The following is a 22,698-nucleotide window of genomic DNA, read 5'->3' as shown; positions in this document are numbered from 1 at the left end:
TTTGGTGGAGGAAATCTCATAAATTTAAAAAATTCTCTTCTTTTTAATACAAATTTTTAAAATTTTGGTATTTAAGCTTCTAATGTAGTCTTTTGTATACGTCCCCCTCCCCACCCTCCACCAAATGTTAAGTGAAATGTAATCCTTTTTATTTCTTTCTCCAGTATCATTTTTGCTGGATGTCAAAGATCCCTTTGAACTATATCTAGCAGCAGCTTGCATGAGGGATAAAGCAGACCAAGACCATGATGCCTTTGTGGGCAGCTTTCATTAAAACTAAAATTTGGCCCATTATTAGTATGGTAGTTTTTTTTACAAAATTAGATTTTTTTTTGGGGAAACAAATGTACCTAATCAAAAAAGTGTTTCAAACTCTGCTCTTTGCATCTGCTCCTTTTGTTGCAAATGTTAAAACTTGTTTGTTTAAAACTATGCTTCCCTTTCAGATTTTTCAGCTCAAGTCTGGTTTGTCCCTCAGAAGCATTTTTCTGACACAGTTCCTTCTCGTCCTTCACAGAAAAGCCCAGACAGTGATAAAATACATAGAAGATGAAACGTATGTTAGATTCTGACTTCACTATTATTTTAATACTTCATTGTACCGCAACATGAGAGAAATATATTTCCTTGTTTATATATCTTTTTTAAAATCCTTTTTTAAATGAAAATTCTGCTGCTCCCATTTGTTATTCTTTTCTATGCTTTGCATGTGTCATTCTTGGTCATATGGATCATAAAAAAATAGTTTGAAATGGAGGAAGAAGGAGGTTCAGATCTGCTTTCCCACTTAAATTGGGAACAGACAGGAGATTCCATGGACGTGTACAGGACACCCAGATGGTATGTTACCTTGCAGGCGCCAGTGTCAGGGACATCTCAGATCCTGTCCACAACATTTTGGAGAGACAGAGGGAGAGAGAGAGAGAGAGAGAGCAGTCAGATGTCTTGGTACATATTGGTACCAATGACATAGAAAGGAGAAGGAAAGAAGTTCTGAAAAGAGAATTTAGAGAGTTAGGTAGAAAGCTGAGAAGCTTCAGGGGCAAGGCTTCAGGTTCTTGGATCATTGGGATCTCTTCTGAGTGAGGTATTACCTGTTCAAAAGTGATGGGTTGCAACTGAACCCGAGGGAAACCAATATTCTCACGGGCAGGTTTGTTAGAGCCGTTGGGGAGGGTTTAAACTAATTTGGTAGGGGAGTGGGAACCGGAGTGAAGGGACTCAGGATAGGATGGATGATAAAAAAAAGTAAAGATAGCGTGCAGTCAGACTGTCAGGAAGGGCAGGCAGGTGATGGGACTTAGTTACAGCCAACAGGCTGAGTATCAAATCATTAGGGATGCAGAATCAGAAAAGATAGCAAATACGGTATTCAAGGTATTGTATTTAAATATGCATTGTAAAAGAAATAAGGTGGATGATCTTGTTGCACTATTACACATTGCCAGGTATGATGTTGTGGTTGAAGGATGGTTGTAGTTGGGAGCTGAATGTCAAAGGTTACACATTATATTGGAGAGATAGGAAGGTAGGCAGAGGGGGTGGTGTGGCTCAACTAGAAAAGAATGGCATCAAATCAGTAGAAAGATGTGACATAGGATCGGAAGATGTTGAACCCTTGTGGATTCAGTTAAGAAACTGCAAGGGTAAAAGGACGTTGATGGCAGTTATATACAGGCCTCCCAACAGTGGCTGGGAGGTGGACCACAGATTACAACAGGAAATAGAAAAGGCATGTCAAAAGGGCAATGTTATGGTAGTCATGGGAGATTTTAGCTTGCAGGTCGATTGGGAAAATCAGGTTGGTAATGGATCTCAAGAGAGTGAGTTTGTTGAAGGCCTAAGAGATGGCTTTTGTAGAGCAGTTTGTGGTTGAGCTTACTTTGGAACAGCTGTACTGGATTGGGTGTTACATAATGAACCGGAGGCAATTAGCGAGCTTAAGGTAAAAGAACCCTTAAGAACCAGTGATCACAATATGATTGAGTTCAACTTGAAATTTGATAGGGAAAAAGTGAAGTCTCATGTAGCGGTATTTTAATGGAGTAAGGGAAATTACAGTGGTACGAGAGAGGAGTTGGCCAAAGTAAATCGGAAGGAGCTGCTAGCAGGGATGTCAGCAGAGCAGCAATGGCGTGTGTTTCTGGGGAAAATGAGGAAGGTGCAGGATATATGTATTCCAAAAATGAAGAAATACTCAAATGGTAAAATAGTTCAAACATGGTTGACTAGGGAAGTCAAAGCTATTGTAAAAGCAAAAGAAAGGGCATACAACAAAGCAAAAATTAGTGGGAAGATAGAGGATTGGGAGGTTTTTAAAAACCTACACAGGGCAACTAAGAAAATCATTAGGAGGGAAAGGATGGAATATGAAAGCATGCTAGCAAATAATATCAAAGTGGATAGTAGAAGTTTTTTCAAGCATGTTAACAATAAAAGAAATGAGAGTGGATAGAAAATGAGGCAGGAGAAATAATAACAGGGGACAAGGAGATGGCTGATGAATTAAGTGAGTATTTTGCATCAGTCTTCATTGGAAGACACTAGCAATATGCCTGATGTTGTAGTGTGTGAAGGAAGAGAAGTGGGTGCAGTTACTATTATAAGAGAAAAGGTGCTCAAAAAGCTGAAAGACCTGAAGGTACATAAATCACCCAGACCAGATGAACTACACCCAAAGAGGTAGCATAAGAGATTGTGGTGGCATTAGAAATGATCTTTCAAAAATCATTAGACTCTGGCATAGTGCCAGAGGACTGGAAAATTTCAAATGTCACTCCACTCTTTAAGAAAGGAGGAAGGCAGCAGAAAGGAAATTATAGACCAGTTAGCCTGACCTCAGTGGTTGGGAAGTTGTTAGAGTTAGTTGTTAAGGATGAGGTGATGGAGTAGTTGGTGACACAGGACAAGATAGTACAAAGTCAGCATGGTTTCCTTCAGGAAAAATCCTGCCTTACGAACCTGTTAGAATTCTTTGAGGAGATTTCAAGTAGGATAGATAAAGGGGATGCAGTGGATGTTGTATATTTGGACTTTCAGAAGGCCTTTGACAAGGTGCCACACATGAGGCTGCTTACCAAGTTAAGAGCCCATGGTATTTCAGAAAAGTTACTAACATGTTTAGGGCATTGGCTGATTGGTAGGAGGCAGTGAGTGGGAATAAAAGGATCCTTTACTGGTTGGCAGCCAGTGATTAGTGGTGTTCCGCACGGGTCAGTGTTGGGACCAGTTCTTTTTATGCTGTATGTATGATTTAGATGATGGAATAGATGCCGTTGTTGCCTAGTTTGCAGATGATATGAAGATTGGTGGAGTAGGAAACAGGTAGGATGCAGAAGGACTTAGATGAAGAAAATGGGCAAGAAAGTGGCAAATGAATTACGATGTTGGAAAATGCATGACCATGCACTTGGGTAGTAGAAATATATATGCAGACTATTTTCTAAATGGGAGAAAATCCAAAAATCTGAGATGCAAAGGGACTTGGGAGTCCTTGGGCAGAACACCCTAAGGGTTAACTTGCAGGTTGGTGAGGTCAGTGGTGAGGAAGGCAAATGCCATGTTAGTATTGTGAAAGGTTTTGTGCTTCTCATCTCAGAAAAAATGTGCTGGCATTGGAGAAGGTCCAGAGGAGGTTCACAAGGATGATTCCAGGAATGAAAGGGTTATCACACAACGAATGTTTGATGGCTCTGGGTCTGTACTCAGAATTCAGAAGGATGAGGGGGGGATCTCATTGATACCTTTCGAATGTTGAAAGGGCTAGACAAAGTAGAAGTGGAAAGGATGTTTTCCATGGTGGGAGAGTCTAGGACAAGATGGCATAGCCTCAGGATAGAGGAGTGCCCTTTCAAAACAAAGCTGCGAAGAAATTTCTTTAGCCGAAGGGTGGTGACTGGAATTTGTTGCCACATGCAGCTGTGGAGGCCAGGTCATTGGGTGTATATCAGGCAGGGTTTGACAGGTTCTTGATTGGGCACAACATGAAAGGTTATGGGAAGAAGGCCAGGAGCTGGGGTTGAGGAGGAGGAAAAAAAAAAGGATCAGCCATAATTGAATGGTGGAACAGACTGGATGGGCCAGATGGCCTAATTCTGCTCCTTTGTCTTATGATCTTGTAGTCTTAAATTCAAAATTTTAATGCTGTTTCAGGTGCTATAGCTGAATCCTCCTCTACTCTTCTACATTTTAATTATTTGAAAGCTAGTGTACACTTTACTCATATGCTGCAGATCTGATAGACTTAACTACCTTACTGAACTGGATTCAAAATCAGGTTTACTATCACTGACATATGTCGTGAAATTTGTTATTTTGTGGCAGCAGTATACACACTAGAGTGTAAACCAGAGTGCCGGAGCAGTTAGTGCCAAGGTTTTGGAGACAGATGTTGGTAAGACCTCAGACAAAGTCAGAAATCAAAAGATTGAGCATGGTGTGACTAATATCCTGAGCTGCATATATTCCAATGTAAGAAGTATCGTGAGAAAGGCGGATGAGCTTAGAGCATGGATCAACACCTGGAATTATGATATTCTAGTATTAGTGAGACTTGGTTGTTGGAAGGGCAGGATTGGCAGCTCAGAATTCCAGGTTTCCGCTGTTTAGATGTGACCAAGCAGGAGGGATTAAAGGAGGAGGATGGTGTTACTAGTCAGGGAAAATGTCACAGCGAGGCTCTGTCAGGAAAGACCGGAGAACTTGTGAGGCATTATGGGTGGAACTGAGAAATAAGGTAATTTGCAGGTTGAGTCTGGTGGGGAAGGCAAATGTAATGTTAGCATGTAGTTCAAGAGAACTAGAATATAAAAGCAAGAATGTAATGTTGAGTCTGTATAAATCACTGGTGAGGCCTCATTTGGAACATTGTGAGCAGTTTTGGGCACCTTACCTTAGAAAGGATGAGCTGTAACTGGAGAGGGTTCAAAGCAGGATCACAAAGATGATTCCAGATTGAATAGCTTGTCATATGAAGAGCATTTAATGGCTCTAGGCCTGTATTCATAAATTTGGAAGAATGAGGGGTGACTTAATTGAAACCTTTGGAATGGTGAAAGGCCTTGATAGAGTGGATGTGGAGACGATGTTTCCAATGGTGGAAGTGTCGAAGTCCAGAGCACGTAGCCTTGGAATAGAGGGATATCCTTTTAGAACAGAAAGAATTTCTTCAGCCAGAGAGTGGTGAATCTGTGGAATTCTTTGTGACAGGCAGCTGTGGAGGTGAAGTCTTTGCATATATTTAAGACAGAGGTTGATAGATTCTTGATTGGTCAGGGCATAAAAGAATATGGGGAGAAGGCAGGAGACTGGGGCTGAGAGGAAAATTGGATCAACCATGATGAAATGGTTGAGTATACTCAATGGGCCAAATGGCCTAATTCTGCCCCTGTATTTTATGGTACCATATTGATGGGGCTATATTATAGACCACCCAACAGTCTGAGGGATTTAAGGGAACAAATTTGTAAAGAGATCACGGACTGATGCACAAAACATAATGTTGTTATAGTCGGTGATTTTTAACTTTCCACATACTGTAAAAGGATTAGATGGAGTAGAGTTTGTCAGATGCATTCAGGAAAGTTTCCTTCAGTAGGCAGAAGTATCAACGAGAGCATGTGCGATACTGGATCTGCTATTAGGGAATGAGATGGGGCAGGTGAAAGAAGTTTGTGTAGGAGAACACTTTGCGTCTCGTAACCACAATGTCATTAATTTCAAAGTAAACGTGAAAAGATTGGCTGATCCATGGACTGAGATTCTGAATTGAAGAAAGGCCAATTTTGATGGTATCAGTAATGATCTGGCAAGTGTGGATTGGTCCAGGCTGTTTTCTGGCAAAGACAAGTGGGAGGTCTTCAGAAACAAAATTGTGAAAGTACAAAGCTTATATATGTGTCAGAATAAAAGGTAAAGATAACAAGTGTAGGGAACTTTGGCTTTCAAAAGATACTGAGGCCCTGATTAAGAGAAAAAGGAAGTGCATAGCAGGTATACGCAGGTAGGAACAAATGAAGTCCTTATGGAATATAAGACATAAAAGAGAACACTTAAGAAAGAAATCAGAGCTAAAAGAAGGCATGAGGTTTCTCTAGTAAACAAGGTGAAGGAGGATCCCGTTAAGAGCAAAAGGATTGCAAGGGACAAAATTGGTCCTCTGGAAGGTCCATGTGTGGAGCCATAACAGATGGGGGAGATCTTGAATGAATTCTTTGCATCTGTATTTGCTCAGGAGACAGACACAGAGTCTATAGAAATGAGGCAAAATGGTATCAACTTCATACACCTGTGCAGATTACAGAGGAGGGGTGTTTGCTACCCTGAGGCAAATCAGAGTAGATAAATCCCCAGGACCTGACAGGATGTTCCCTCAGACCCTAGGGAGGCAAGTGCAAAAATTGCCAGGGCCCTAGCAGAGATATTTAAAACATTCTCAGCAACAGGAGAGGTACCAGAGGACTGGATGGCAGCCAGTGTTGTTCCACAGTTTTTTAAAAAAGGCTCTGAACATAAACCAGGAAATTTTAGGCAGGTGAGTCTGACATCAGTTGTGGGAAAGTTATTGGAAGGTATTCTGAGAGACCGGATATGTACTGTAAGTGTTTGATAGATAGATAGATACTTTATTCATCCCCATGGGGAAATTCAACTTTTTTTCCAATTGTCCCATACACTTGTTGTAGCAAAACTAATAACATACAATACTTAACTCAGTAAAAAATATGATATGCATCTAAATCACTATCTCAAAAAGCATTAATAATAGCTTTTAAAAAGTTCTTAAGTCCTGGCGGTTGAATTGTAAAGCCTAATGGCATTGGGGAGTATTGACCTCTTCATCCTGTCTGAGGAGCATTGCATCGATAGTAACCTGTCGCTGAAACTGCTTCTCTGTCTCTGGATGGTGCTATGTAGAGGATGTTCAGAGTTTTCCATAATTGACCGTAGCCTACTCAGCGCCCTTCGCTCAGCTACCGATGTTAAACTCTCCAGTACTTTGCCCACGACAGAGCCCGCCTTCCTTACCAGCTTATTAAGACGTGAGGCGTCCCTCTTCTTAATGCTTCCTCCCCAACACGCCACCACAAAGAAGAGGGCGCTCTCCACAACTGACCTATAGAACATCTTCAGCATCTCACTACAGACATTGAATGATGCCAACCTTCTAAGAAAGTACAGTCGACTCTGTGCCTTCCTGCACAAGGCATCTGTGTTGGCAGTCCAGTCTAGCTTCTCGTCTAACTGTACTCCCAGATACTTGTAGGTCTTAACCTGCTCCACACATTCTCCATTAATGATCACTGGCTCCATATGAGGCCTAGATCTCCTAAAGTCCACCACCATCTCCTTGGTCTTGGTGATATTGAGACGCAGGTAGTTTGAGTTGCACCATATCACAAAGTCCTGTATCAGTTTCCTATACTCCTCCTCCTGTCCATTCCTGACACACCCCACTATGGCCGTGTCATCAGCGAACTTCTGCACATGGCAGGACTCCGAGTTATATTGGAAGTCTGATGTGTACAGGGTGAACAGGACCGGAGAGAGTACGGTTCCCTGCGGCGCTCCTGTGCTGCTGACCACCGTGTCAGACCTACAGTCTCCCAACCGCACATACTGAGGTCTATCTGTCAAGTAGTCCACTATCCAATCCACCATGTGAGAGTCTACTCCCATCTCCGTTAGTTTGTGCCTTAAGATCTTGGGCTGGATGGTGTTAAAGGCACTAGAGAAGTCAAGGAATGTAATCCTCACAGCACAACTGACCCCATCTAGGTGAGAGACATAGATAGACATGGACTAATTAAAGATATTCAGCATAGCTTTGTGGGTGATAGATCCTGTCTAACCAATTTTATAAAGTTTTTCGAGGAAGTTACCAGGAAAGTGGATGAAAGCAAGGCAGAGGATGTTGTCTACATGAACTTTAGCAAGGCATTTGACAAGTTCCCACATGGGAGGTTGGTCAAGAAGGTTCAGTCGCATGGCATTCAAAATGCGGTAGTAAATTGGATTAGACATTGGCATTGTGGGAGAATCCAGAGAGTGGTTGCAGATGGTTGCCTCTCTGACTGGAAGCCTGTGACTAGTGGTGTGCCACTGGGACCATTGTTAGGTCCTTTGTTGTTTGTCTTCTATATTAGTGATCTGGATGACTGGCTGCACCATAGCGTATTGGTTAGTAAAATGCTTTACAGAACAGGCAGTCCAAGTTCAATTCCTGCCACTGCCATTAGACATAGGAGCAGAATTAGGCTATTCAGCCCATTGTGTCTGCTCCGCCATCCATCATGGCTGATCCCGGACCCTACTCAACCCCATACACCTACCTTCTTGCCGTATCTTTTGATGCCCTGACTATTCAAGAACTATCAGCTTCCACCTTATATATACCCACAGACTTGGCCTCCAGTGCAGTCTGTGGCAGAGCATTCCACAAATTCACTACCCTCTGGCTAAAAAAAATTCCTCCTCTCCTCTGTTTTAAAAGGCCACCCCTCAATTTTGAGGCTATGCCCTCCAATTCTGGATACCCCCCACCATAGGAAACATCCTCTCCACATCCACCCTATCTAGTCCTTTCAACATTCGGTCGGTTTCAATGAGACCCTGCACATTCTTCTAAATTCCAGTGAGTACATGCCCAAAACAACCAAATGCTCCTCATATGTTAGCCTCTTTGTGTACCTCCTCTGGACTCTCTCCAATAACAATACATCCTTACTGAGTAATGGAGCACAATACTGTTGACGATACTCCAAGTGCAGCCTGACTAATGTCTTTTAAAGCCTCAGCATTATCTCCTTAGTTTTATATTCTATTCCCCTTGAAATAAATGTCAACATTGCATTTGCCTTTACCACAGACTCAATCTATAAATTAACTTTCTGAGAGTCTTGCACAAGGACTCCTAAATCCCTCTGAGCCTCTGATGTTTGAACCTTCTCCCCATTTAGATAATAGTCTGCACTATTGTTCCTTTTACCAACATGCCTTATTCCATACACTGTATTCCATCTGCCAGTTTTTTGCCCATTCTTCCAACATGTCTAAGTCCTGCTGCAATTGCATTGCCTCCTCAGCAGTATTTCCCATTTCCATCATTTCCATTAACCAAATCGCTGCCAAACAGTGTGAAAAATAGCAGTCCCAAAACTGACCCCTGTATAATGGCAGCCAATTAGAAAAGGCCCCTTTACTCCCACTTGCTGCATCCTACTTGTCAGCCATTTCTTTGTCCACGCCTGTAACAGTATAGTATTTTATCTTATTAAGCAGCCTCATCTGTGGCACCTTATCAAATGTCTTTTGAAAATCCAAGTAAGTGACATCTACTGCCTCTTCTTTGTCCACCCTACTTGTTACTTCCTTGAAGAACTCTTAACAAATTTGTCAGGCAAGATTTCCCTTTACAGGAATTATGCTGACTTTGACTTAGTTTATAATTAGTCTTCAAGTACCCCAAAACCTTATCCTTAACAATGGACTCCAACACTTCCCAACCACTGAGGTCAGGCTAACTGGCCTATAATTTCTTCTCGTTTATCTTCCTCCCTTATTAAAGAGTGGAGTGACATTTGCAATTTTCCAGTCCTCCGGGACCATGCCAGAACCATGATTCTTGAAATATCATGATCATTGCATCTGTTATCTCTTCAGCAACCTTCAGGACTCTGGGATGTAGTCCATCTGGTCCAGGTGACTTATCCACCTTAAGACCTTTCAGTTTGCCTAGCACTTTTTCCTTTGTAATAGCAATGGCACTCACAGATCTCTGGCATTCAGCTTGTGTCTTCCACAGTAAAGACTGAAGCAAAGTACTTATTAAGTTCATCTGCCATTTCTTTGTCCTCCATTACTACCTCACCAACATCATTTTCCAGTGGTCCAATATCAACTCTCATCTCCCTTTTATTCTTAATATAACTAAAAAAGCTTTTAGTACCCTGTTTTTTATTATCGGCTAGATTGCCTTCATTTTTCTTTTCCCTTCTTATAGCTTTGTTAGTTGCCTTTTGTTGGATTTTAAAAGCTTCCAAATCATCCAACTTCCCACTCACTTTTGCTACCTTATATGCCCTTTCCATGGCTTTTATAGATAGATAGATACTTTATTCATCCCCATGGGGAAATTCAACATTTTTTCCAATGTCCCATACACTTATTGTAGCAAAACTAATTGCATACAATACTTAACTCAGTAAAAATATGATATGCATCTAAAATCACCCTCTCAAAAAGCATTAATAATAGCTTTTAAAAAGTTCTTAAGTAGTTTACTTAAATACATTGAGTCCTAACCCCGGCACTTTAACATATCTTACTCCTGGCGGTTGAATTGTAAAGCCGAATGGCATTGGGGAGTATTGATCTCTTCATCCTGTCTGAGGAGCATTGCATCGATAGCAACCTGTCGCTGAAACTGCTTCTCTGTCTCTGGATGGTGCTATGTAGAGGATGTTCAGGGTTTTCCATAATAGACCGTAGCCTACTCAGCGCCCTTCGCTCTGCTACCGATGTTATACTCTCCAGTACTTTGCCCACGACAGAGCCCGCCTTCCTTACCAGCTTATTAAGACGTGAGGCGTCCCTCTTCTTAATGCAGTCCTTAACTTTCCTTGTCAGCTACGTTTGCCTCGCCCTGTAGTTTGAGAACTACTTCTGTAGGATATATCGATCTTGCGCATTGTAACGTATTCTCAGAAACTTCATTCACCCCCGTTCTGCTATCATCCCCACACGTATTCTCTTCCAGTCCACCTGGGCAAGCTCCTCACTCATAACTTTGTAATTCCCTTTATTCCATTGTGATACTAATACATGTGACTTGTGCTTCTCCCTCTCAAATTGCAGTATGAATTCAATCATATTATGATCAATACCTCCTATATGTTCCTTTACGTTAAGCTGACTAAAAAATATGGGTTATAACAGAACACTCAATAGAAGATAGCCTTTCCCCTAGTAGGCTTGAGTACAAACAGCTCTTAACAAGTCATCTCATAGGGATTCAACAAATTCCCTCTCTTGCAATCTGACACCAACCTGCCTGAAAGGAGTTTGTTCCACCGGGTGCTCTGGTTTCCTTTCACAGTCCAAAGACGCACCAGTTGGTAGGTTAATTGGTCATTCTAAATGGTCCCGTGATTAGGCTCAGATTACATTGGGGGATTGCTGGATAGCAAGGTTCGAAGGGCCTGTAGGACCTACTCTGTGCTGTGTGTCAATAAGTAAATTATGTGGTTAACTAGATCAGCAAATTTGCCGATGACACCAAGTTTGGGGTGTAGTGGGCAGTAAGGACGGCTATCATGGCTTGCAGAAGGATCTGCATCAGCTGGAAAAATGGGCTGAAAATGGCAGATGGAATTTAATGCAGACAAGTGTGAGGTTTGGCACTTCGATAGGACCAACCAGGGTAGGTCCTACACAGTTCATGGTAGGGCACTGAGGAGTGTGGTAGGACAAAGGGATCTGGGAAGACAGGCCCATAATTCATTGAAAGTGGTGTCACCTGTAGGTAGGGTCAGAAAGAAAGCTTTTGGCACGTTGGTCTACATAAGTCAATACATTGAGTACAGGATTTAGGATGTTATGTTGAAGTTATATAAGACATTGGTGAGGCCTATTTTGGAGTATTGTGTGCAATTTTGGTCACCTATCTAGAGGAAAATTAAGATTGAAAGAGTACAGAGAAAATTTACATGGATGTTGCTGGATCTGGAGAACCTGAGCTGTAAAGAAAGATTGAATAGGTTAGGACTTTATACCTTCAAATGTAGAAGATTGAGAGTAAATTTGATAGAGTTATACAAAATTGAGGGGTATACGTGGGGTAAGTGCAAGCAAGCTGTTTCCACTGAGCTTGGGTGGGACTACAACCAGAGGCCATGAGTTAAGGGTGAAAGGTGAGAAGTTTAAGGGGAACATGAGGGGAAACCTTTTCACTCAGAGGGCCGGGAGCTGCCAGCAGAAGTGGTGTATGCAACCTTAACCTCAATTTCAACGTTTAAGAGAAGTTTGGATAGGTATATTGTTGGTAAGGGTATGGAGGATTGTGGTCCCATTGCAGGTCAGTGGGAGTAGGCAATTTAAATGGTTTCTGTGTGGAGCAGATGGGCTGAAGGACCTGGATTTCTCTATGACTCTTAAGTTACAAAATAAAAAATTGTGCATTTTCTTTTAAGAATGGCTTCAAGATCCAGCTCTGGGAAAAAGTTTACACAAGATATGTTGTAGGTAAAGAACAATTGCCTTTGGAATTCCCAACAATATCTAATCATGTATTATTTATCTTCATCAGAATCAGTATCAGACTTTAATCGCCAAGTACCTGTGCACATACAAGGAATTTACTTCCGGCAGATGTTGTCTCTCTGCTCATAACAATAATAATGATAAATATAAATGAAAATATAGATTATACATACAGGTAGTGCAATCCAAGTAATAGTTAGCCGACAGTTAACCGGCAGTTAACTGTTCAGCAAAGTGACCGCAGTAGGGAAAGAACTTCTCCAGTGCCTATTAGTCTTAGTCTGGAGGGATCTGAAGCACCTACCAGACGGAAGCAGATCAAACAGTCCGTGCGCAGGATGGGAGGAGTCCTTTATGATGTTCCCCGCCCTCTTCTTCAACCTGGAAGAGTACAGGTCCACAATAGAGGGCAGGGAGGCTCCAATGATGCGCTCGGCAGTCCTCACTGTGCGCTGTAGTCTGGTTCTATCCTGCTTGGTGGCGGCTCCAAACCACACAATGATGGAGGTGCACAGGACAGACTCAATGACTGCAGTGTAGAACTGCAGCAACAATTCCTGAGGCAGACCGTATTTCCTCAAGAGCCGCAGGAAATACATCCGCTGCTGGGCCTTCTTCAGGATTACAGCATTAATTGCAGAAATGTTTGGATAATTTCAGAAATTGCTCAAGATCTTAAAACCTGACACAATTATTACAGTCGAAGCATCATAGGGAAGTACAGCACCGAAACAGGCCCTTCAGCCCATCTAGTTCATGCTGAAACCATTTAAACTGCCTCCTCCTATTGATCTGCTCCAGGACCATAGCCCTCCATACCCTTACCATCCATGTACCTATCCAAACTTCTCTTAAACATTGAAATCAAACACACAGACCATTTGTGCTGGCAGCTCATTCCACACTGTCACGATCCTCTGAGTGACGAGGTTTACCCTCGTACCCCTTTAACTTATCGCCTTTCACCCTTAACCCATGACCTCTGGTTGTAGTCCCATCCAGCCTCAGCCTGCTTAGATTTACCCTATCTTTACCCCTCATAATTTTGTATGTCTCTATTAAAGCTCCTCTCAATCATCTATATTCTAAGAAATAAAGTCCAAACTATTTAATCTTTCCTTATAACTCAGGTCTTCTAGACCTGGCAACATCCTTGTACATTTTCTTTGTACTCTTTTCACCTGTAGGTAGGTGACCAAAACTGCACACAATACTCCAAATTAGACCTCACCTACATCTTGTATAACTTCAGCGTAATATCCCAACTCCTGTCACAAACACGAGAAAATCTGCAGATGCTGGAAATCGTGTGTCTCCCATTTCCTGTACTTACTGGTTCATGAAGCCCAATGTGCCAGAAGTCACAGAGTTTTATTAACATGGAAGTAGGACTTTCAACCCACAGAGTTCACACTGGTGATTAAACATCTTTTTGCACATATACTGCACTAATTCTGCTTTTGTTCTTCCCTTATTCCTAACTACTCCTCACAAAATATCACTAGAAACAAGATGCACTTTACAGTGGCCAGTAACCACGGGATGTGGAAGAACCGAGTGTCACAGGGAAAACGTGTAAATTCCACAGATAGTACCAGAGGTTAGGGATGAACTTAGATCGCTGAAGCTGTGTGGTTAACAGTTGCTGCATATTTTGCAAAGTGACACCATCCTCTTTGTTTATAATCTTTCTACATGCCCTCAGTTGAGGAGCCTTCTCTCCATACTGAAGTAATACACTTCTTGACTAACTGTGCAATACCTCCTCTTACAATCCCTTCTGTCTTGCCTAAAAATGCCGTTACACAGAATACTAAGTTAACAGTCCTGCCCATTCAACCATGCCTCAGTAATTAGAACAATGTCATAGCCCCATATGTTAATTAAAGCTTTGACTCCTTGTACTGAAATGGTTATCATTTAGATTTGAATTTCCATTGTGCTTTTATCTGCTTGCTCTGCCTACTGGACTTCATACCCTTACTTCTCCATGTGACTGTTTTCCACATAAAAACAGCTTCTCTGAACCCCTTTTGCCTGACCTCTTAGTTTAAACCTTCCCCTAATAACATTAGCAAACCACTCCATTAGGATGTTGGTCCATTCTGATTGAAGAACAACCTTTCTTTGTGCGCATGCCAAAGATCCAAGAATCAAACCTGTCCCTCTGCACAGTCCCTTCAGCAGTGCATTCATTTGATCAACACTTCTATTCCAAAACTCACTACCTCTGATTATTTAGTTATTTAGTGATGTGCCATGAAGTGGGCCTTTCCAGCTCTTTGAGCACAGCAACCCCACAATCCCAATTAACCCTTACCTAATCACAGGACAATTTACAATAACCAGTTAGCTTACCCAGTGCATCTTTAGACTGTGGGAGCAAGTCAGCGTACCTAGGGGAAAACCCATGCATTCCATGGGGAGGACATACAGAGATCCTTCCAGAACGTTGCGGTATTGAACAGCAAACTCTGGAATGTCCCAAGCTGTAATAGCGACACTCTAACTGCTACACTACCACAGCATTGGAAACTTTCCAAAGATTACACTCTTTGAAATTCTACTCTTAAATGACTACATAGCTCCCTCAATTCACGTTACAGGACTTCATCCCTTGTTCAGTGTACTTTATGGAATTTTATAAACTTGCGAGGGGCATAGATTGGATAGATAGGTTAGTTTTCCAATGTAAGTTTAGAATTGGAAGGGCAATTTTTAAGGTGAGAGGGGAGATCTGAGAGAAGTTTTGTGCACAGTGAGTGGTGAAAATCTGGAATGAGCTGCCAGAGGAGGTGGAGCAGATGCAGTTACAGTGCTTAAAAGGCATTTGAGCAGCAATCAGATAGGAAAGGCGTAAAGAAAATTTAGCCAAATGGGACAAGTTCAGGAAGATAGACAGGGTGGACCAAAAGAGCCCATTTAAAGTTGTATAGGAGGTTTTCCACTTAGAGTATCTACTCTGAGTCTCTAACAACCTATTGGAAATTGAGTCATGAAGACAAATCACAGGTGTGTAGGAACATCTAATCAATTATTTCAACTTCCTTTGGATTATCTGGAATTGTTGAGTGAGAAAGACTTTGAGGGTTTAGACCTTCTGATGTGAATCCATGAGAACTTATTGAGCCACTATATAATTAAAGAAGGGGCAGTTTAGTTTCCCTATTTTTAAGGATTATGGCTGGGCAAGTGGCTAGATTAATACTGAAGTCAAATTGGAGTAAGGCTGATTTCAATATCCGAAGACAGGGCCTGGTAAAAGTTGACTGGGAATAGCTACTTGCAGGGAGACCTGCATCAAATAAGTGGGTTTCATTTAGAAGTGAAATAGTGGAAGTTCCCCAAGACTAATAGGTAAGAGATGTCAAAAGATGTGGAAGGTTGGGTAAAGAAGAAAAAAAGTAGTGTTGAGGAAGCAGGGAGGCTACAGAAGGACTCAGATAGATTAGAAGAATGGGCAAAGAAGTGGCAGGTAGCATACAGCGTCAAGAAGTATATAGTCATGCACTTTGGTAGAAAGAATAAAAGTGTGGACTATTTTCTTTTCCAATCTTTTTATTAATAATAAAATATCAAAATAGTAAATATAACATAGTATTGCTACACAATTATTGAGATTACATTGTTAATGGTTACATATATAAATATATAATCAGTTAATACAAGGGTGATTATCTTCCCAAAATTGTTCAAATACAAATATAGTATACATAAAAAAGGATTAACATACCAAAAAGAAAAAAACTATACCCCCCCCCACCAAAAAAAACTAATCTAAACAATACTAACCAGAAGCTAAGCAAGAGAAAAGAACATGGGCTGGTTATAACATCAAAAAAGAAAGAACCATTAGTGTCATCAACTCCGAACCTCTCTGCATATATTAAAACAAGAGAATAGGTTTGGAAAAAGGTCAAATCACATCATATGAAAGTGTTGAATAAAAGGCCTCCAAGTCTTTTCAAAATTTAATGGATGGATCATATATAACATTTCTGATTTTTTTCTAAGTTTAAACATAACATAGTTTGAGAGAACCAATGAAATGTGGTGGGAGGATTAATCTCTTTCCAATTCAGGAAAATAGATCTTTTAGCCATTAATATAAGAAACGCAATCATCCGATGCGCTGAAGAGGTTAAGTGATGTGGTTCTATTATTGGTAAACCAAAAATTGCAGTAATAGGATGAGGTTGTAAGTCAATATTCAGTACAGTTGAAATAATATCAAAGATATCTTCCCAATATTTTTTCAAAGAGGAACATGACCAAAACATTTGGGTTAAAGAGGCTGTCTCAGAATGACATCTATCACACACTGGACTTGTATGAGAATAATAGCAAGCTAATTTATCCTTAGACTTATGGGCTCTGTGCACTACTTTAAACTGTATCAATGAATGTTTAGCACATATAGAGGAATTAACTAATTGAAGAATTTTTTTCCCATTTTTCAATAGGTAAAGTAAGCTTAAGTTCCCTTTCCTAATCATTTTTAATTTTATTAGATGCATCTAAATGGATTTTCATAATTATACTGCAGATATAATATTTACCCATTGGTCACCAATGTCTTTCTCATTGATTGGTCGATCAATGCTATCAAGATGATTATATTACCTAATTTTTTATATCTATTTCAAGCGGTTCCAATTTTTATTCCGAAATCTTTTTTTGATAGTGTTGATTCTAAAATTTCTTCATACATGTGGTAGAATAAAAATCCTAGGCTAGGTAAAAGATATGTACAGAAGTCTAAAAAGGCGGATGGTCTGGCATTGCCGAATTTTAGATTTTATTATTGGGCAATTAATATCCGCTATTTGAAATTTTGGCTATGTGACTTGGATACAACTTCAAGTCCTCATTGGGTAAATCTCGAATGTAAATCTGTACAAGGGTTTTCACTGGGTTCTATTCCAGGGACTTTGCTTCCCTTTGCTCTTTCTAAATTGTATAAACATTTGGATAATCCAATAGTTAAATACACTTTACGAATATGGTTTCAATTTCGGAAATTTTTTGGGTTGAATCAATTTATTTTAGCAAGTCCTATTATATCTAACTTTTTTTTCTATCCCTCTATTATGGACCAAGCCTATTCGACTTGGAAAACTGAAGGTATATTACGATTTTGTGATTTATTTCTGGATAGTTGTTTCATGTCCTTTGAACAATTAGCTAACAAATATAATTTACCTAGATCCCATTTCTTTAGGTATTTACAGGTTAGAAACTTTTTAAATACTGTTCTTCCTATTTTCCCGAATCTATATTCTATGGATAGTTTGGAAAAAAATTTATATTTAAATCCTTTTTCAGAAAGGTGCAATAGTGACTATTTTCTAAATGGGAAGAACATTCAGAAGTCTGAGGTACTTGGAAGTCTTTGTGGAGGATAGCCTAAAGGTTAACTTGAAGGTTGAGTTAGTGGTGAGGAAGGCAAATGCAATATTACCTTCATTTTGAGAGGAGTAGAATGCAAAAGCAGGGATGTAATGCTGAGGCTTTATAAGGCACTGGTGAGGCCTCACTTGGAGTATTCTGAGCAGATTTGGTCCCCTATTTAAAAAAGGATGTATTGACATTGAAGAGGGTTCACAAGAGGTTCACAAGAATGATTCTGGGAATAAAAGGCATCTCATATGAGGAGTGATTGATGGCTCTGGACCTGTACATGCTGGAATATAGAAGAATGAGGGGGGACCTCATTGAAACCTATCAAATGTTGAAAGGCCTACATAGAATAGATGAGGAGAGGATGTTTCCTAAGGTAAGGAGTCTCAGACCACACTGACCAGATTCAGAACAGAGGGACGTCCTTTTAAAATGGAGATGAGGAATTTCTTTAACCAGAGAGTAGTGAATCTAGAATTCATTGCCTGGCCATTGGGTATATTTAAGATAGGCTCTTGATTAATCATGGCGTAAATGGCTAAAGGGAGAAGGTAGGAGAATGGAGTTGAGAGGAAAATTGTTCAGCCATGATGAAATGGCGAAGCAGATTTGATGGACCAAATGGTCTAATTCTGCTCCTTTGCCTATGGTCTTACAGTAGAGAGAAATGAAATTGAGGAGGCCCCTCAGGAGTATGTAAAGTGTAACAGGTACTGAAATTAAAAAAGGGAAAAGAGAAAAGGCAAAGGGGATACAATTTATCACTGGAGAACAACAAAAGAAAATTGTAAAACATGGTGGTTACAAGCTAGAGGAACAGAGTGGGGCCCATTTAGGACCTAAAGGAGAACAGTTTGGGAACTTTACTGCAGGTAAGATCTCATCTGTATTCACTTAAGAGAAGACAATGTAGTTGTAGAATCCACAGAAGAGAAGGGCCAGTTTAATTGTAGAAAGAAGGAAGTGTTGATGGATGTATTAGTGGACTGTAAGGTGAATGAATTGCCACAACCTGATGAGATGTATCCCAGGGTACAATAGGAAGCAAGGGAGGGGATTGCTGGATCCTGGTAGTTAAATCTTTGCAGGCTGCAGGTGAATCGTCAGCTGACATAAGGACATCAGATGTGATGTCTTTATTTAAGAAAGGCAGTTGGGGTAATCTGGATAATTGCAGGATTGGATCTAAAGTCAGTGGCTGGGAAGATGCAGGAAAAAAATGAGGTACAGGTTAATCTGTACTTGGAAAATCAGGGATTAAGCAAAAATACTCGAGTTGGCTTTGTTGGGAAAGATTATGTTTGATCAATTGATTTACTGTATTTTTGAGATTACAAATTTTATTGAGGGTTATATCCATCATCCACATAGCCTATGAGAGCCAAAGCAGGTTATCAAATTGGATCAAAAATGGTGTCGTAATATGGATGGTTCAAGGTTGCTTTTGTAATTAGAAATCTGTGAACAGTGCTGTCAGAGATTATTGATCAGTTCTGGGTCGTGCGTGTGTGTGTGTGTGTGTGTGTGTGTGTGTGTGTGTGTGTAAAATAAGAGGCATTCATGGTAAGGCAAAACAAATAGTGGTGTTGTGATAATTATGAACATAGGTCATAGGCTATGCAATGATATTAATAAGTTGGTAAAAAGGTCAGGACAATGACATGTGGAATTTAATCCTGTTAAGTGTGAGGTGAGGTGCTTTGGGGCATCTAATAAAAGCGGACATAAAGGATAGTAGGAAGAGTTAGTGAACACGGATATTGGTGCATAAGTGCAAAAATCATTGAAAGTAGTAGGATGTTTCCAGGACAAGGAATTTAAGAACAAGGGGATTAATGGTACAACTATGTAAACCTGGTTTGGGGAAATTTACTTGACGTTGACTGAGGAGAGACTGGATAGGTTGCATTTACTTTCTATGCAGCAGAGCAGGTTGGGGGAGACCTGACTGGGATATACCAAATTGAGGCACGTTGGCAGGCTGGATAATGAAAAGCTTTCAGAGAAAGCTGAGGTGTCTTAAACTAAAAGGCATGGATTGAAGTTGGTGAGACCTGAGGAAGAATTTTTTGACTCGCACATGTTTGAAATCTAGAATGTTCAGGGAGTGGTAGAGGCAGATAACTTCAGTCACTTGAATCACCGAGACACAGTAGGCCACTGATCAAGTGTTGCTATATGGGGTTAACATAAATGATGGTCATATCATGCTGGGCCAAAGAGCCTGTTTTTGTGTTGTATGAGTCTGTGACTGCTGTCTATAATTATCTGCATTATTTGAATGAGGTAATCAGATAGCATAGGAAGTGTTGATTTAAAAAATATATATTTGAATTGGCTATTGAGGTGTTTGAGCTCCACATTTTATAATGATAGTTAACATTAATTCATCAATAATACAATTTTAATCTGTCCACAGGTAAAATAAAGACCATGTCTACCATTTTATAAGTATTCTTGTGCAGCTGTTATCTCCAGCAGGTGTCCCCATTCATCAAGTATTGGCAGAAGGTCCAAATGCCAACAATAAATATGTTTAAACTGTGTCTATCAGTGTAATTGTAATTTTACATCTTTGGCTTGCATCATCCTCCTCCACTGGCAAGTTGGTAGAATTTCTGTGTTTGAGGAATGAGATGTTTGAACATGTTTGAGATTATTGTCAGGATGTGATGTTACAAGTCCATTGTTAGGTACAATTTCCTTTTTTCTATCAGATACTGATTGCTATATTATTAAGAAAGTTTTCATACTGAGATGTTGCATTTTCTCTATTAAATTAAGAATCTAGAATAACATTATTTGATATACTGCTTGACTTTGTTTGAAGTGAATAAGAGTAATTGGGTATAAACTCCAAGTTTTGTTGACAGTTAAGACATTCTTCATACTGTTCTTATCCAGCATTCTTCTGGGAGGATGTTTTATATTTTATAAAAAGCAGAAAGTCCATATTAAATGACTGAATGTTTGAATTTTGAAACCTCTCCACCTTTTACAAAATATATTTGTCATATAGAGTAAATAGTAGTGATCTGGTATTTGGTATGTTGAAGACTCGGGCTGTTCTTACTTGAATGTAGAAGGCTGGGGAATGACCTTAGAACATTTAAAATGGAGCAGCATAAGCAGCACAGGAATGGGCTCATTTGGCCTAGGATGCCAATCCAAGCTAAGACCATCTGCCTGTATGTGATCTACTCCTATGTATTCCCGTAGAGGTTTAGAAAATTACGAGGAGCATAAGTAGAATGGAAAGTTAGATTCTAGAGTTGGGAGGGCATCAGTTTAATGTGAGAGAGGATAAATCAAGAGATCTTAAGGGGTAAGTTTTTCTTACACAAGATGGAAGGTGTATGGAGCAAGTTCCCAAAAGAAGTAGTAGAGGCAGATTCAATCATCTTATAAACAATATATGGCAGGTACATGAAGATGAGTAATTAGACAGATACGGGCCTAATGCAAACAGGTAGGATTAGCTTAGATGAGCATCACAGTCATCATGGATAATGTGGGTCTCAAGGATCCATTTCTGTGCTATATGCTTCTGTGATTCTATGACAGAGCACTGTGTTTTAAACAGATTTTCATAAATAGAAATCTTTAACGTGAAAGAAAAAAAGCAAATCCTAAATTTGTACGATTAATTTGTTTCATTACAACTGGATTTGCTGGAGGTGAGAACTATTAGAGATGCTCCATGATAAATATGGAAAAAAAACTGCTGGTATAATTTCTTGCTGGAAGCAAATTAAGATTGCGTAGTAGAAGTTTTAGTCTCTTTGAACAAATTCAAAAAGATAGTAAACAGAATTTGCAAATTAAGCATTGAAAATACAGAATATCGCAAAGTAAGCCTTTTGATAGATTGAATAGTTAACTCTTTGGTTATAAAATATTAACCCTGATTTACAGTTACTGTTTTGTTCTGCTTTTTCTTCAGCCAGAGGGGTAAGAAGCCTTTCAGATCATTACGAAACCTGAAAATTGACCTTGATCTTGCAGTGGAGGGTGACTTAAGTATTATAATGGCCATGGCTGAGAAATTAAAACCAGGCCTTCACTCATTTATCTTCGGAAAATCTTTCCACACAAGCATACAAGAACGCGATGTACTAATGTCACTTTAGAGAGAATTTATGTAAATTGTATTTTACATTAATGTGAATAATAATTTGCCTGTTTCTTGAAAATGTCTAATTGAGTCTAAATATTAATTTAAAAATCAGTGTCATACAAGAATACAGAACTTCTATTTAACACAATGATATTGAGACAAGTTAGGAAATAAATTTGATTGTTTACAGTGTAACTAAAGTTCTCAGCATTTACCTTTTGATGATAATATTTGGGTACATGTTAATTTCTCTGAAAACATTAGTTGTTCAATATTTCTAAATTAATTGAACCTCAAAATGCTACCTTGAAATATTTTGTTGCAAGTTAGATATTTAATCACTAATTTCATCATAGCTAAATGTTCTTTTGTTTTTGCTTCAGTCGTAAAACATGATATCTCATCCATATCCATTTGGCTTACTGTTTCTATGCCATGTAATGGGTCTCAACCCTTTGAGTCTGTTTTGCTATTATATTAGATGGTGTCTGATTTCATCCCTTATTACCTGGGTTAAAGAATTGCAATCAGGAAAAATTGCTCTGTTTTCCTCTGCCAGCTTGAACAAGTAAGCTTGCAAACATTTTTAAGCATTTCCCTTTAAACTGAACCTGCATATTACTGCTCTTATTCACCCTCATAGTAACTCTGTAACTCAGTTACTAGGCTTGAAAATACTCAACAGAAGCAAAACTGCTACACAATATTTCAACTTCTTAGCAAATTATGATTATTTAAGTTGGCCAATAAATTGGCTGTGTGGGATATTTTACTATATAAACCTAAAAAGCCCACAGCCTTTTTCAAAGCTGTAGACCAACCACAGCCTCAACCCAGATCACCAGCAGGCTGGCTTGCCAAGGTGTTTGACTGGCAACTGAAAGGTGATCTTGATAAGCAACTTGAGTACCATGACTTCATCG

At 39.8% G+C, this 22,698-nt stretch overlaps 1 protein-coding gene across 1 annotated transcript in view; it reads left to right on the top strand.

Moving 5' to 3' along the window:
* Nucleotides 1-22,184, top strand: part of c9orf72 (C9orf72-SMCR8 complex subunit) — a 59,222-nt gene extending 37,038 nt beyond the window's left edge. The window contains 2 exon segments of the mRNA XM_073048686.1: nt 447-556; nt 21,602-22,184. Of these exon segments, the coding sequence (XP_072904787.1) occupies nt 447-556; nt 21,602-21,788 (297 nt within the window). The 3' untranslated portion in view covers nt 21,789-22,184.
* Nucleotides 22,185-22,698: the final 514 nt, after the last annotated feature.

The sequence above is a fragment of the Hemitrygon akajei genome, chromosome 6, assembly GCF_048418815.1.
Source record: "Hemitrygon akajei chromosome 6, sHemAka1.3, whole genome shotgun sequence".
NCBI classification, from domain to species: Eukaryota; Metazoa; Chordata; class Chondrichthyes; order Myliobatiformes; family Dasyatidae; genus Hemitrygon; species Hemitrygon akajei.
Note: the sequence above shows the minus strand (reverse complement) of the source record. Positions and strands in the feature narration are given on the sequence as shown.